Genomic DNA, 12983 nt, shown 5'->3' on the forward strand with positions numbered 1-12983 from the left:
AAAAGAATGCACAATAATCAGGGTTTTCCTTTTCCACTAGAAAATGAAACTCTCTACCTGCAGCTAAACTGGAATTAAAAGCAAAACAATCAAATCTGGACCCCGAACAGGATATGGTTTATGGTGCCACATATCTGGACTCAACTCTTGAAAGTAATCAGGCAGTAAGGAGTATTTTAGCAGAGGTTTAACTACAGTCTTGGCAACGTAATCTGGAAAATGAAAGGTATTTGTACTGCAGTACCACGTGCAGCGAAGAAACTGCAATTCAATTTCCATGCCACAGCCGCGAACACAATGAGGATGCTACATCTGAGTAAGAGAGATGGAAATCTCACCTGCCATCCCAAAGTTAAGCTGCGGCATTTCTTCACTTTTTGTCGTCACTTTCCTTGGGCTTGGTAAGTCTTTTGTAGCATCTGATGCAAAGGCCCATAGCTTTTTCCTGCTTGTTACAGTGGATGTCTGGGTTTTTACAGGTTTGTTTGTAGTGGGGCACCACTTGTACCCTGGGTTTGCCTTCATAAAAGCATCCTTGTACTAGAAAAGAAGAGGAAAATTACCATTATACTATTCAGAGGACAACAGAGTGCACTGCATGTAAGAGGATTTAATACAATAAATAACCCCTAAATATTAACAGTTTATTCACATGCTTATAGTCTGACTGCCAACACTATTTAATAAGAAGAAATATTAAGACAGTAGAGCTGTATTTCGAAGCGGGTTTTCTCTTTCCTCTCGTGAGGGTTTATCACCCAGAGAAGGCTGAAGCTCTGATCCTGCAACCTGCTCCCCACACCTTGCTTGCTCACACGCTGAGCATCTATTTGGATCTTCTACAGGTATGATCTCTGTTCCCTTTCTGGCTTGAATGAAATCAAAGCATACATTTAGCAATAAATGCAGCATGGTGCCCCTCACTTTGCACTCTAAAAGTTCTGTATTTTACAATGTTGGAGTATCTGCTTTCCCAAACCAGGTACCATAAATAAACCGCTATCAGCACCATCTCGTTTTCAGCAACTTCCAGTACATCATCCCAGTGCTCCTTCTAGAATGTACCACGCTTCATGGCTGCATAAAATAAACTGGCCCCGTTTAAAACTTAGTTTGGCCTTGAGACACAGCACGCGTATCAGTTGTTTGCTATACCCTTGGCATGTGGCAGCAAAATGAATGAAGACAGACTATACATGGGGGGGTGGGGGAAAAGCTCTGGATCCTGCACATTTTGGGGAGTAGGGAGAAGGATGGGGACCCATTTTCTTCACAGAATGCAAGGGTGATGTTTTCCAAGTGCCTTGCTGACCAGATAAAACAAGATTTCTGAGTGCTAACGGCTATGAAAAGAGCACATCTCAGTATTTTAACCGTGTTGCTATGCAAGGTGGAGAGCAGAGGAACATGCCACGCATTCCAGCTGCAAATGTTTGCCTAACAACTGATAGGGGTGTACAGCACTGGCTGCTGTGGGAGCCTACGCAGTGAGTACCAGTGCTCACCGCAGCAAGAAGGAACCCGATACATCCTCGTCGTGCCCTAGGTAGCTCTCAATGGTGTCAAACAACCACAAGAGCAGTTCTATCCTGATGTACGCGGCAGGGCAGCTGCAGGAAGTTTCTTCCATGATTTCACATGTTCCCACCCACTTGGTTGTCATCGGCCCCAGTTACAGCACAGAGGAGCACCTACGTACATGCCTGCACATGAACACATGCAGAGTAGGGGAAAACAAAGTCCCTTGGGTATCAAATCCAGACAGAGCACTGAAAACCTTGCCCTCTGATAGAGTCACTGCAGTGTTCTCCCGGATCAATAAGTGCCATGCCTTGTGGCAGGACTGCCATCGCATGGATATCGTTCACTTTCATTTCCGTCTTCATCTATTAGCTGGCACTTGCTACCTCCAGACCGTAGCAGGGATAAAACCGTTTCAGTTTACAAGCAGCACAGCACCGCACGAACGCGCTGTAGGAAGTCCTGTATTTATAGAAATGGCTATAAATAATAAAAATCTGCAGGGACTGCTGACCTACATACATGCTGTGCTTTCTGAAGAGGGTGTATACATCAAACATGGGAACTGAGCACTGTGACACCTCTCACTTCACCCCTTTCCCTTTCCCTCACTTTGGTTTGGGTGCTCAGTATACCACAGAAATAGCCTGGTGGAGGGAAGGGAAGGGGAGGGGATAAGGGAAGAAGCAGAAAGGAAACACACAGCAGAGCAGCTTTGCCTTCCATTGTTAAAGCCACAGCCCACTCACAAATCATGTTTCCAGCCTGCAGAGTGAAAAGCGCAGAACTGCTAGCAATGAGGCACATAAGCTCTTCAGATCAGCACTGCTGCTTTGAGCAACTGAATTATTCTATGGAGCAGTGTGACAGGCCGACAGGCTGCCCATCAAATGAGAACCAGAGTGCATGCCATTTGCAAGACAAGGCAGCAATAAGCTTTTAATCAGTTCCCAACAAAAGCAATTCAAGTGAGCTGGTATAGGAATGGATTTTTTCCCTCTGCAAAGCCAAGAAGTGAGTACTGTGCTATGAAGGGGAGGGAGCAAACTGAGGGAGGACAACACAGCATCCACTGCCACTGCTTCAAGACACACCAAAGAAGAGAATGTAGTAAGTCAAATAATGACCAAGAAGTACTTTTACAAAACGTATGAAGGTCAGAAAGACTTTCCGGATTGACTTTTGTGACTATTAGCCCAGGGCCCAAAATGAAGCGATAGATTCTGCTTGCCAGTGCGTGAGAAGGTAACTTAAACGAGCTACACAGCAACGAGAAAATGCCAAAGACAACAGCAAAGCTTACTGTTTTCCTCCATTCAACCAACTGTGCGGTGAACCAACTTAGCACAGCCAGCCTAAGGGCATCCCTGAAGTCACTAAAGGAAATAAAGCCCTTAACCTGCAATGCAAAGACACCACCTTGGTTCCCACACGACTGGCAGGGGCAGAGCAGCAGGGTCATGTCCCGAAGTTCCAGGTAAGATAAAAAAGCACAGGATATATTTGCAGGATCGGTCTGAGGCATCATTTCTGGCTTGGGAAAGCCCAGGGAAAGATGTGGTACGCAGCAGGACCAGTTCAAAGCTGAGGTCTGAAAAGGCACCGTGCTTCAGTGCAACTCCGAGCTGCTCTCATCACCAGTGAGGTGGGAGCAGGAGCTCACAAGTGTATTGCAGCTATACCTCATGGCAGCAGTTAGCACCTGCTTAACTCCAAATGTATGCTTAAATCCCACCAACTGGCTATTACACATGAATCCCAGACATCTAACAAAGAGTAAGAACTCCCCAGAAAATCCTACACTCTCACTAATCCCAATTTCTCACTCCTGAAGGACTCAGGGTTCGCATTACACGTTGTGGTCCATACATCACCCAGTGAAGTCGCCAGACTCCAACCAACAAGCCAGAACATCTGTCCTAAGGTAGGTGCCAAAGCAAGGATACCAAGCTCCCAGTCCTGCTGACTGTACCTGTGACACCACTGGCCAAGCACTGTGGGGAAGAAGTGTTCAGCTCTGCCACTGAACAGCAGCATCCGTGGTTTATCAGGCTGCTCCCAACAGGAAACAATCCCGACTGCCTGGGCGATGCAAAGCCATATTTTAAAATGAAGTGTTTTCTAGCAAGGAAACAGGGCTTGAACAACAATAATCTCACTGGATATTTTCCAAGGCAGCTGTATGTTCCCAGTAACCCCTGTAGGAGTTAACAGAACAACACTACCCCTATTATTGTAGCAACTAAAAATGCTGGAGTGTATTAGTAAGTGGCCAGAATTCATTTTCCCCTCGGTGAAGGGAAATGCTAACAAATGGCAGGAATACTTGTGGTTTCACTTGGAGTGTTGACCAGCTACTGGGCTTATATCCTAGATAATGAAACTTTCCAAGTTAAGTTGATCTAGGAAGTCTGCAGGATACAAACAGAATGCCTGCTCCTAAAGCAAACACCAGCAGAAGCTGACCCTGAGCTCCGGAGGTGCAACATCAGGTCTCCAGGGCAAGTGCTGCTATGAGAGAGCATAAGCCACAAGACTGAAAACAGAAGGAGCACGAGGCCAGGTTTTTCAGGTAATCAAAGCACCCCAAGGTACGCATAGGTACTATAGACCTGATTACCCTCTCCATGGGTATCGGGGCATAGATGTCCAAACCACTAGGAAACTTCTCATAATTCCACTTGGAAAAGTTTGGGTGCCTCACAATCTTCCAAAATCCTGGAACTTGCATACAGCTGGATATATGTAAATAAATACACAAATGCCTTGGTTTGCACACTGCTGAGACAGTCGCTGCTGGTACTAAGCAGGTTGAGAAACTTGAAAGCTTCTTGCTTGATGCATGATCTAAATGGGTTTTGTAAGCTGTGGCTTCAAGTAGTAAAAGCATTTTTCAGTAGCAGCCTTCAAGTACCTGAAGGGGGCCTATAGGGATGCTGGGGAGGGACTCTTCATTAGGGATTGTAGCGACAGGACAAGGGGTAACGGGTTAAAACTTAAACAGGGGAAGTTTAGACTGGATATAAGGAAGAAGGTGGTGAGGCACTGGAATGGGTTGCCCAGGGAAGCTGTGAATGCTCCATCCCTGGCAGTGTTCAAGGCCAGGATGGACATGGTTTTAGGTGAAGTGTCCCTGCCCATGGCAGGGGGATTGGAACTAGATGATCTTAAGGTCCTTTCCAACCCTAACTGTTCTATGATTCTTGAGAGTATAAAACAAGCAGGCGCTGTAGCCACTGTAGTAGGGACCACTTCTGTCAGGACCATTTGTATCTCTGAGGAGCAGTTCAGATGCTCAAGGTACATGTGCGGGTAGCAGATATGACACAGGGCCTTTTGGGAGCTGTGTGCCCTGACAGAGCAGTGGCTAGAGGCTATGCAGTGAAAAACTGGAAGGCAAAGGGCACTCAACAGCTACATGTAAGCAACAGAAGCTCATCCACTGTATTTTAAACATCAGTGAGGTTATACATCTAGGTACTCAAACAGAACATTACTGGTACAGGGGGAATTTTATATCCTTCCAAAAGCATTCACCTTCCTGACTTTTAAATGAGCTCTCCTTAGGAAAAAATACCAATAAATGGTTTGCACTAGCACAGACATTAACATCTTTTTGACAGTCTCAGCAGTAAGCCTAACCACAAAAGCGAGTGTTGAAACAAAACAACCAATACACACTCACAGAAGAGGCTTGTTAGTAAAGAAAGCCCAACTATATGCAATAGCACATTATAGCTGCTAATTATTGTTGTAACATAAAACTGTTCAAAGAATAAAAATGATAGGCTCTCTTCTATGCATTCTTGGAACTAGTTGTAGTGATGTAAACTACTCAGATTTATTGTTTCACTTTGACGCTGAATATGCAATTTGTTCTTCATGCCAAGAGCAATAAATAAATCACTACAGGAACTATGATTTCTACAACAATGTGATTAATAGTTTCAGATCTGTCATTTCACACAGAAGTTCTGCAATTATTTTTATCCTTAATAAGTTTCCCTCAGCAAGACAAAAGGTTAAGGAAAGCAGTCCCATCAGTTTTGTTTCCTCCAAAAATCACTTCTCCATTTTCCTCTTTCCTTCCTCTGTATCTGTACTGCATCTCCCATTGCCCTTTTCCCACGCATTTCAAGAAGCATTGCTAATCCATAAGTGGGAATGCAGAACAGATCAAGAACAGCTGGACAAAGCTGAGACTCAAGTGTCTTGACACTGTGTCACAGGCAGCGAATTACAAACCCTGCTTCAAAACGAACCTGCCATGCAGAGCCTGATGGTTACTCACAATCTACATCACACAGGTAATTACAGGGATCTGTTTTGGGGTGATGTTATCAACCTAAGGACCTGTTATCAACCGAAGTGTCTCTCTCACTCTGCTAATGATATCTGCAGCCTTCTTGGGGTCACCTTAGCCAAGCAAGCTATTTCTTAAGAAGCCTCATTTAAATTTCAAACTGACATAAAGATGCTTGATGAAATTTGGGGGAAAATCTCTTTTCCTTGCTCCCACTTAAGGGACCCCGGTTAGGTACTGCTCTCTGATTCAGGTATTGGACTTTGCCTGATCAGAACCTTATCAGAAACCAGTTAACAGTGCATAGGGAGAGACTGCTGAAACTTTGTAAAACACTACTCATGTTTTAATTCTTTAGCATCAAAGGTACAAATGTCAGTATCTGTTGACTACGCTTTTGATTTGGTCCACCTGTATTACAACAGCAACCTGTATTATCAAGCTATATATGTATAGCTTGAGCCAAGTATTACTAGTCAGCTAACGCTGAACTGTATGTTACTGTTTTCAACAGCCACTATACATGTGTTAATGCTTGTACCACAGGGATTGTCAGATGATAGCTGTCACAAAGTGAATATATACCAATATTTGTACCTTATTTGTACCGACGACTACTAGAGCTAGGTTAGTTTGCGTACACAGACCCCCTTTTCCTTTCATTCTGGTCCAAAGGACCAAGTGAATCAAAGCAAGAAGAGCAGCTTCTCGGGGGACCGTATATCCACTGGGGAAGCTGAGGAACTCAGGGAAGGGCAAGACTCCACAGAAAACATTTAATCCCTACAGAAACAGAAGACAAATATGCGATGAACTCCTGCTGCACCCACTATTCACACGGAACGTACCTCCTTGGCCATGTCAGTGTATTTCTGCTTTTCTTTTGGATCTAGAACAGCCCACCAGTCTGCCAAGATCTTGGTTGCGCCACGATTATCGAGGCGAGGGTGTTCCTTGCGCACGAGGGAGCGATGGCGCTTGCAGAACAAGAGAAAAGCATTCATTGGTCGGCGAGCTCGCTGCTCCGAGGACTCGTCATCTTCGGTTTCATCAGCATCCTGCTCTAAACTGTCAGCGCCAAGGAGCGGCACCTAACAGAGCCAAAAGAGGACAGGTGTAAATCCAGCTAGCCACGCGTCTCATGGAGACAGAGTCCGCGTGTGGACAAGGGAGATGCACACGGAGGCACACGCCTGTCTCCAAAGGCCATCCATTGTGTCCAGAAGACCCAGCGTTCTACATCAAATCTTCTCACCTGACAGCCCAAGGTTTATTCATGTTCTTTGCAAGATTTAAACTCCTGCAAGTGAAGCAGATTTCTAAGCTGAGGACCATTCTCCACTAACAGCCCTAAAGGGCTGGAGGGAGGAGATCCTTCCTACAACCTAGAAATCATCTCAGTGGGATGAGGTGAGAAGTGCTACCTTGGACCTCAGTCGTGTTTGCGACTACAGAGCGCGTAGGAAGGAAAACACAGAGGTAACAGGATTTTTCCCACCTCCTGCCATTTAAAACTCAGGCTGTGAGCAATGCTGCAGTGCAGACACTGCCCAGCTGCCCAGTCAGAGGGTAAATCTCTCAACAGAGTATCCCTGCTAAGTACATTCTCTCCACTTATAGGGCAGCATATCATTCCTACAAGGGATGCACTGCAGACATCTAGTTCTGACTGAATGAAACAAATTACTGTATGAAACAAAAAACCATCCCTACCCAAGTGCAACACTGCTATTTTATACCACATTGTGAAAGTGACCTGTAGATCAACAGAAAGCACTGTCAGAGGATCAGGCTCCTCCTTATCCTTGTCAAGGTCACCCTTCCTTATCGGTATACGGCTCAAGGCAGTCACCTCAGCACTAACCTCTCCCTTCCTGCCTTAGGAAAAGGTCAAGATGCAGATATGGACGTTACCCATATGATGCAAACATGATGTCTCCACAACCCATTTTGACTTCTTGTTATAGAGGATGAGTTAACTGTGCACCTGTGAGCTGCCACACTGTGGGATCCTTACGGAAGAAGGGTAAGGCCAGCATCACTGAACAGCACCGAAATATCAAGTGTGAGACCAGAGACAGATTATTCCCCCTGTGCTCTCAATACTTTGGAGGGTAAGTTGAATTTCACACGGAAAGCCAGTAAAAGTTGTTGATGGCCTTTTCCTTCTTTTTCCCTTTTAATTTTTGTCTTTTTTCAATATTAAAAAAAAAACCAACCCAAACAAAGGTAACTATAGCTTGGTCCCCAGAGCCACTGCAAGCAGGTTATCAAGAACAGGGTAGCTTCACATCTAAAATGAACCATTGCAAAAACATGAGCTAGATCAAGATACCCAGTTAGAACTCCACTGTCTGCATCTAAAGTCTTGTGCAAGATTCTGAATTCACACTTTTGTGTTATTTACTACTTGCCTTTACAGCCTCATGAGCACAGCCTCACCTCTTTCTATTTGCGATTCTTATTCATAAAAAAGAACAGCAAGAAGCAAACAAAATGAAAGCACAGCCAGGGACAATCTGACCCACCATTAACCCTTCATGGACAAAGCATCCAAGGAAGTCTACCTTATCAATATCTTCGTCCTCTTCCTCTTCTTCCTCCTCTTCAGAGAAGTCAAGGAGTTTTTTGGCAAGCAGGGGATGCCACTGAAGACACTTTCTTTTTGGTCGCTTCCCAGTTCCTTCCCCTTCTGTCGAATGATCCTTACTCCTACTACTGCCTTTCATTACTGTGACCTGTCGTGCAAAAACAGTCATAAGGTCACAAAAAAATGCTCAGGCAAAAAATACCACCATATGGACACTTAAACGAACCAGTGACAAGTACATGAGGCATTACTGTAAGACTCTCAGATGAGAGAGCAGATATTTATTCCAATTATCAACAACAGCATGGATGTACCTTTTCCAGCCTTACCATTTCCACCTAGTGCCGCAATTAACTAGCAGCATACAATTAAAGAGCATGAAGCAAAGACACTGTCCATTCCAGCTCACAAAGGGGCTCCTGTCTAAAGGATAGGAGAAAAGCCCTCTGCTTCACTAGTCAACTGAGTGAGAAACTCCACAGCTCTTCCGTGCCTGTGTCCACTGTAGGTTTTCATGTTTTGCAACTGAAAACACCAGGATATCTCTCTTTTTTAGCAGCAGAACATATTGCCAGCCACTCATCTGGTAAACACTCACTTATATATAGCAATGTCAATGTAGAACCCCATGACGCTATGAGCTAGGGTTTCCCAAGTGCCATTAAAAGGCGCAGTAGGGACATCTGACCCCCTGCCTGAGAGAACTGAAGCTTTAACACATGAATTTGGAGCAACCAACCAGAAGTAGTCACCCTGACACTCCCGAAGTCCTCATCAACAAGAGCCCTTGCACAGGAAACAAAAGCATCCACTGAATCAAGTGCATCAAAAGGTAAACTGTATCTGCTTATGCACCTAACTTTGTGTGTGTCCTTACCTAAAGAAGTATGTCACCATTACCTCTCAGTAAAAATACATGCTCAACACACATTAACCACCGGTTTAAGGGATGGCTTAAGAGACCTGCTACCTAAGTAAGGGGCAAACAAATTAGTAAGTAAATAAAAGCAGTACATCTCATCTGAGTACTGAAACCCACAGCAAGCAAGCGCTGCATTTCGGGATGCTGCTGTCTGGAAGATGCCCGCTAGAGCACCGATGTTTCAGCCTACAGCAGCAGAAGGGAAAGCTGTGACACCTGCACTGACACCAGTTGCCTGAGTCCTGGTGCCACAGCCAGGATGAATGCCTCCCCAGAGCCACCCTCAAACAGCAGCTACAGCCCTGGCCATGCTCCTCTGTATCCCCCCCATTTCAGTGATCACTAATCCTGATCTCTTCCACGTGTGTTTCTTGTTGGTTCACCCACTGGCATCCTGACAACATGCCCCTGTTTGCAGCAGAAATGGGGGTAAGCAGCCTCTTCCCCTGCAGACCCCAACAGCACAGAAAGCTGAAGGACCCTCAGACATTGCTTGCTGGAGGGAACAACTTAACCTGGGAAAAAGCAGGTTCACAAATTCTAGCCTATATATAAACCCAGCCATTTCCTCAATGTGTACTGGATTTTGTTAGTTCCCACTCATCAGCAGTACCTGGCTCCCATCAGTTAAGGTTACCCTATAACTTTGTAGCTTCTCCATTAAATTCCACACTTTGCTGTCCCCATCTCACCACTTCTACCTGGAAGCATTTAAACTCCGGTTTCATGGCACCTGCTCTTCTGCTCGTTTTCTGCAACCAACTCCTATCTTTTCACTGAATATTACACAGCACCGATCCACCTAAATCTTTATCTGTGATTGCCAAAAACGGATCCAAATACACAAAACCCTTTGGCTTGAAAAGAACATCAAAGTGTGGAAAACCAAGCCGCAACCCAGTACCGCAAAGCGCACGTTTGAGAGTGTTTCTATCCCACCGTGACCCCTGCCATGTACCACACTGCACTGCGCTCCCCATCTGTCTCTCTTTGTAAAGTGCTGACCCATCATTTGCTTTTGTTTGGGGTACTGGTGGACACAAATCAACAAGCAGCTGAGTTACTATTTGAGTAGGAACTTGGCTCCTGTGAGTAGCAGAGATTTGTTAAGTCTCATAGCTTTGTCACATCACCATTGTCAATAAAGTATGTGGCCTATTCCTGAGCAGGATAAATGCACAACAGGGACACAGCTACTCCAGGCGTTAGCAGTGAGTTACCTAGGCAAGCTAAGCATATGGTTTCTGCCTACAGTCAGACTCAAGCAAGATGAGTATTACTGGTAGCCTTCTATCTTGTTATTGTGCAACTAATGTTTGCAGAGCGCTCCATGATCCTCCTTTGCAAAGCACAGCTGAAGTCTCAGTGCTATTTCAACAACAGCACTGCCTTTAGCTGGCACCTCTCTGCCTGCTGCCCTTTGAAAGATGAGCAAGAAAACCTTCACAGGACTTAAGTGGTCCCATGGTGTATTCTACATGTCCTCCATCACTCCTGAGGCCCTGCCTATGCTCTACACTGAGCTTGGCAAGGCAGCAGAGACCCCAAGCACCAGTCACCTTTCAAACCCCAAAGGGGCTCTCAGCACATTATGTCACTTTACTATGACACAGCTGACAAACAGATTTTGTTTCCCATGCATAAGGCACCCAGTTACCCTTCAAATACATTAGAACTAAATTAACCAAAGCTTACTGCACATTAATGCTGAAACAGAAAGGCGGGCTCAGCTTCAGGAATTCAGGTGATGCTCATTAGGTTGTTTTGTTGAATTGTGAACCATTTTAGCTTAGTCGTCACCCTGAAGCAACAGTTTGACTATAGAGAGGCTTTTAACAGGATAGGTCACTACCCTATCAGCTGAACAAGCATTTAGGAGATCCAAGACACAGAGTAAGCCAGATCCTGGCTGTTATACAGGCACCATTTACTAGAGAAAGGCACAGTTGCTCTTTGCTTCCACTTCAGAGCGAATCTTTGTAATGGTCAACAACAAAAGTCCTCACAATTCAACCCCACTGACGGAAGGACTGAGGCCACAGACTGACTTCAAACTTCACTGACATGGTTTAACCCCAGCTGGCAGCTAAGTACCGCTCTATCCAAGCTCAAACCAGGACATTCCCTTTTACAGCAGGGTCTGGAAGCCCTCCACCCCTTAGGTATGCCAAGCTATGTACTCCATCCTCTACACCCTCTCTTTCCTATAAAACAGAAGTCATTCATAACATGAACAGCCCCTATTCTGTAGTATTTCTGTGCTTCCAAACCCTTTCCTCCCATTTTTACTTATTCCAGAGACTTCCTTTGGTGTTTTCTCTTTTGCTGATGCCTCTCTCAGCCAAATACAGGATTGCCAATGAAGAATAGTCTATTTCTTTATTGCATTTCATGGGACATTTCCTCTTAGAAAAATACACGCTGACACAGTGCGATGAACTTGTTTTCCTTTGCATTGCTTCATCTTCCGTTATCACTGCCCTCACTCTTCAGGGGTGTTTCTGTTAGAATTGTTGGTATTTTTATATACAATCATACAATTAATTATGAGGGGAGATAAAAAAAAACCAGACCAAATCCAGCCAAATCCAAACCACAGCTAAAATGGGCACTTTCATTCTATTTTCCGTTTCTTTTTTCTGTCTGGAAGATTTTGGCAAGCCATAACATAACTACTTAGCCAACACACTGCATGGGCAAGCGAACGCACGTATGATTAAATGACAGCACAGGTTTTACTGGCATTATTCCCTTGTGGAATGGCAAAACATCAATGGAATCCATTCAGTGGGCTCTTGAGGTTCTATTTATTTCTCTGATTCTTTTCGCCCTCAACACATCATCAACAGCATGTTAGTTGCTTGTTTTGTATGGGAGACCGGACGCTGGCAGGCAGAAGCAAGCGAAAACACCAGCTCCTTCTCTGTCTCTGTCAGGGATCCCTGGGTGCTGGCAAGCATCCCACCAGCAAGCTTTTGAATAGCGACTTGGACCTGGACCCTACAAGAACTGAAGCGTGTATTTAAGCTTGGCAATTAAATAGTTCTATAGAAAGTCACAGAACAAATCCTGGAGGTTTCGCAGGATTTGGGGCTTAAAAGCATGGAAGATACAGAGCACCTGAAGTGCAAAGTTTGCAACAAATGGAGTTTATGAACCATATTACAAAGTATGTACTTTTTCCCTACAGTATCAGTAAAAATGTCAGGTGTCTTTTGTAATGTAATGGCTTTTAGAAGTTAGCAAGAGGAAAAAAAGAAACTAGAAGGCAGCTAACAAGATTTTATAAGGTATTTCTCAGCTTAAGGATGACAAAAAAGTGACAGACACTAGGGAGAAAGTAGGAATATTCCAACAAGACAAGACAAAAGCATGGACAGCTTCGCTTAAAATAAGCTACACATGCTTTATAACATCACCAGAGGATACCTGTCAAGGCTGACGTTCATGTTCTACTGATAGCAAGAGATACCTTCAGGGTGATGTTCTACACCTCCTTTTAGTGCAGATACAGATCAAATGATACAGATACTACACCAGGAAAAAAAAAAAGTAACTTTTTTTCCCTTTTTGGTGTGCTGGCTGTATTATTTCCTTTCTGGTGCTGGAAACATTAGTCAAAGTATCACAGTCTTCTGGGCTGTCTT

At 44.6% G+C, this 12983-nt stretch overlaps 1 protein-coding gene across 17 annotated transcripts in view; it reads right to left on the reverse strand.

The window, feature by feature from the left end:
• BBX (BBX high mobility group box domain containing) overlaps window positions 1-12983 on the reverse strand; it is a 137646-nt gene that overhangs the window by 48922 nt on the left and 75741 nt on the right. For all 17 annotated transcript variants that reach the window (XM_061454390.1, XM_061454394.1, XM_061454398.1 and 14 more), the window contains 3 exons: window positions 8392-8562; window positions 6673-6915; window positions 339-540 (listed from right to left, as the gene is read on the reverse strand). In XM_061454390.1, coding sequence (XP_061310374.1) covers window positions 339-540; window positions 6673-6915; window positions 8392-8553 — 607 coding nt within the window. In that variant the 5' untranslated portion in view covers window positions 8554-8562. The remainder of the gene's footprint in view (window positions 1-338; window positions 541-6672; window positions 6916-8391; window positions 8563-12983) is intronic.

Source organism: Pezoporus flaviventris, unplaced genomic scaffold, assembly GCF_033815535.1.
Source record: "Pezoporus flaviventris isolate CSIRO_AGI_PZ_B2104156 unplaced genomic scaffold, CSIRO_AGI_Pfla_v1 ptg000015l, whole genome shotgun sequence".
NCBI classification, from domain to species: domain Eukaryota; kingdom Metazoa; phylum Chordata; class Aves; order Psittaciformes; family Psittacidae; genus Pezoporus; species Pezoporus flaviventris.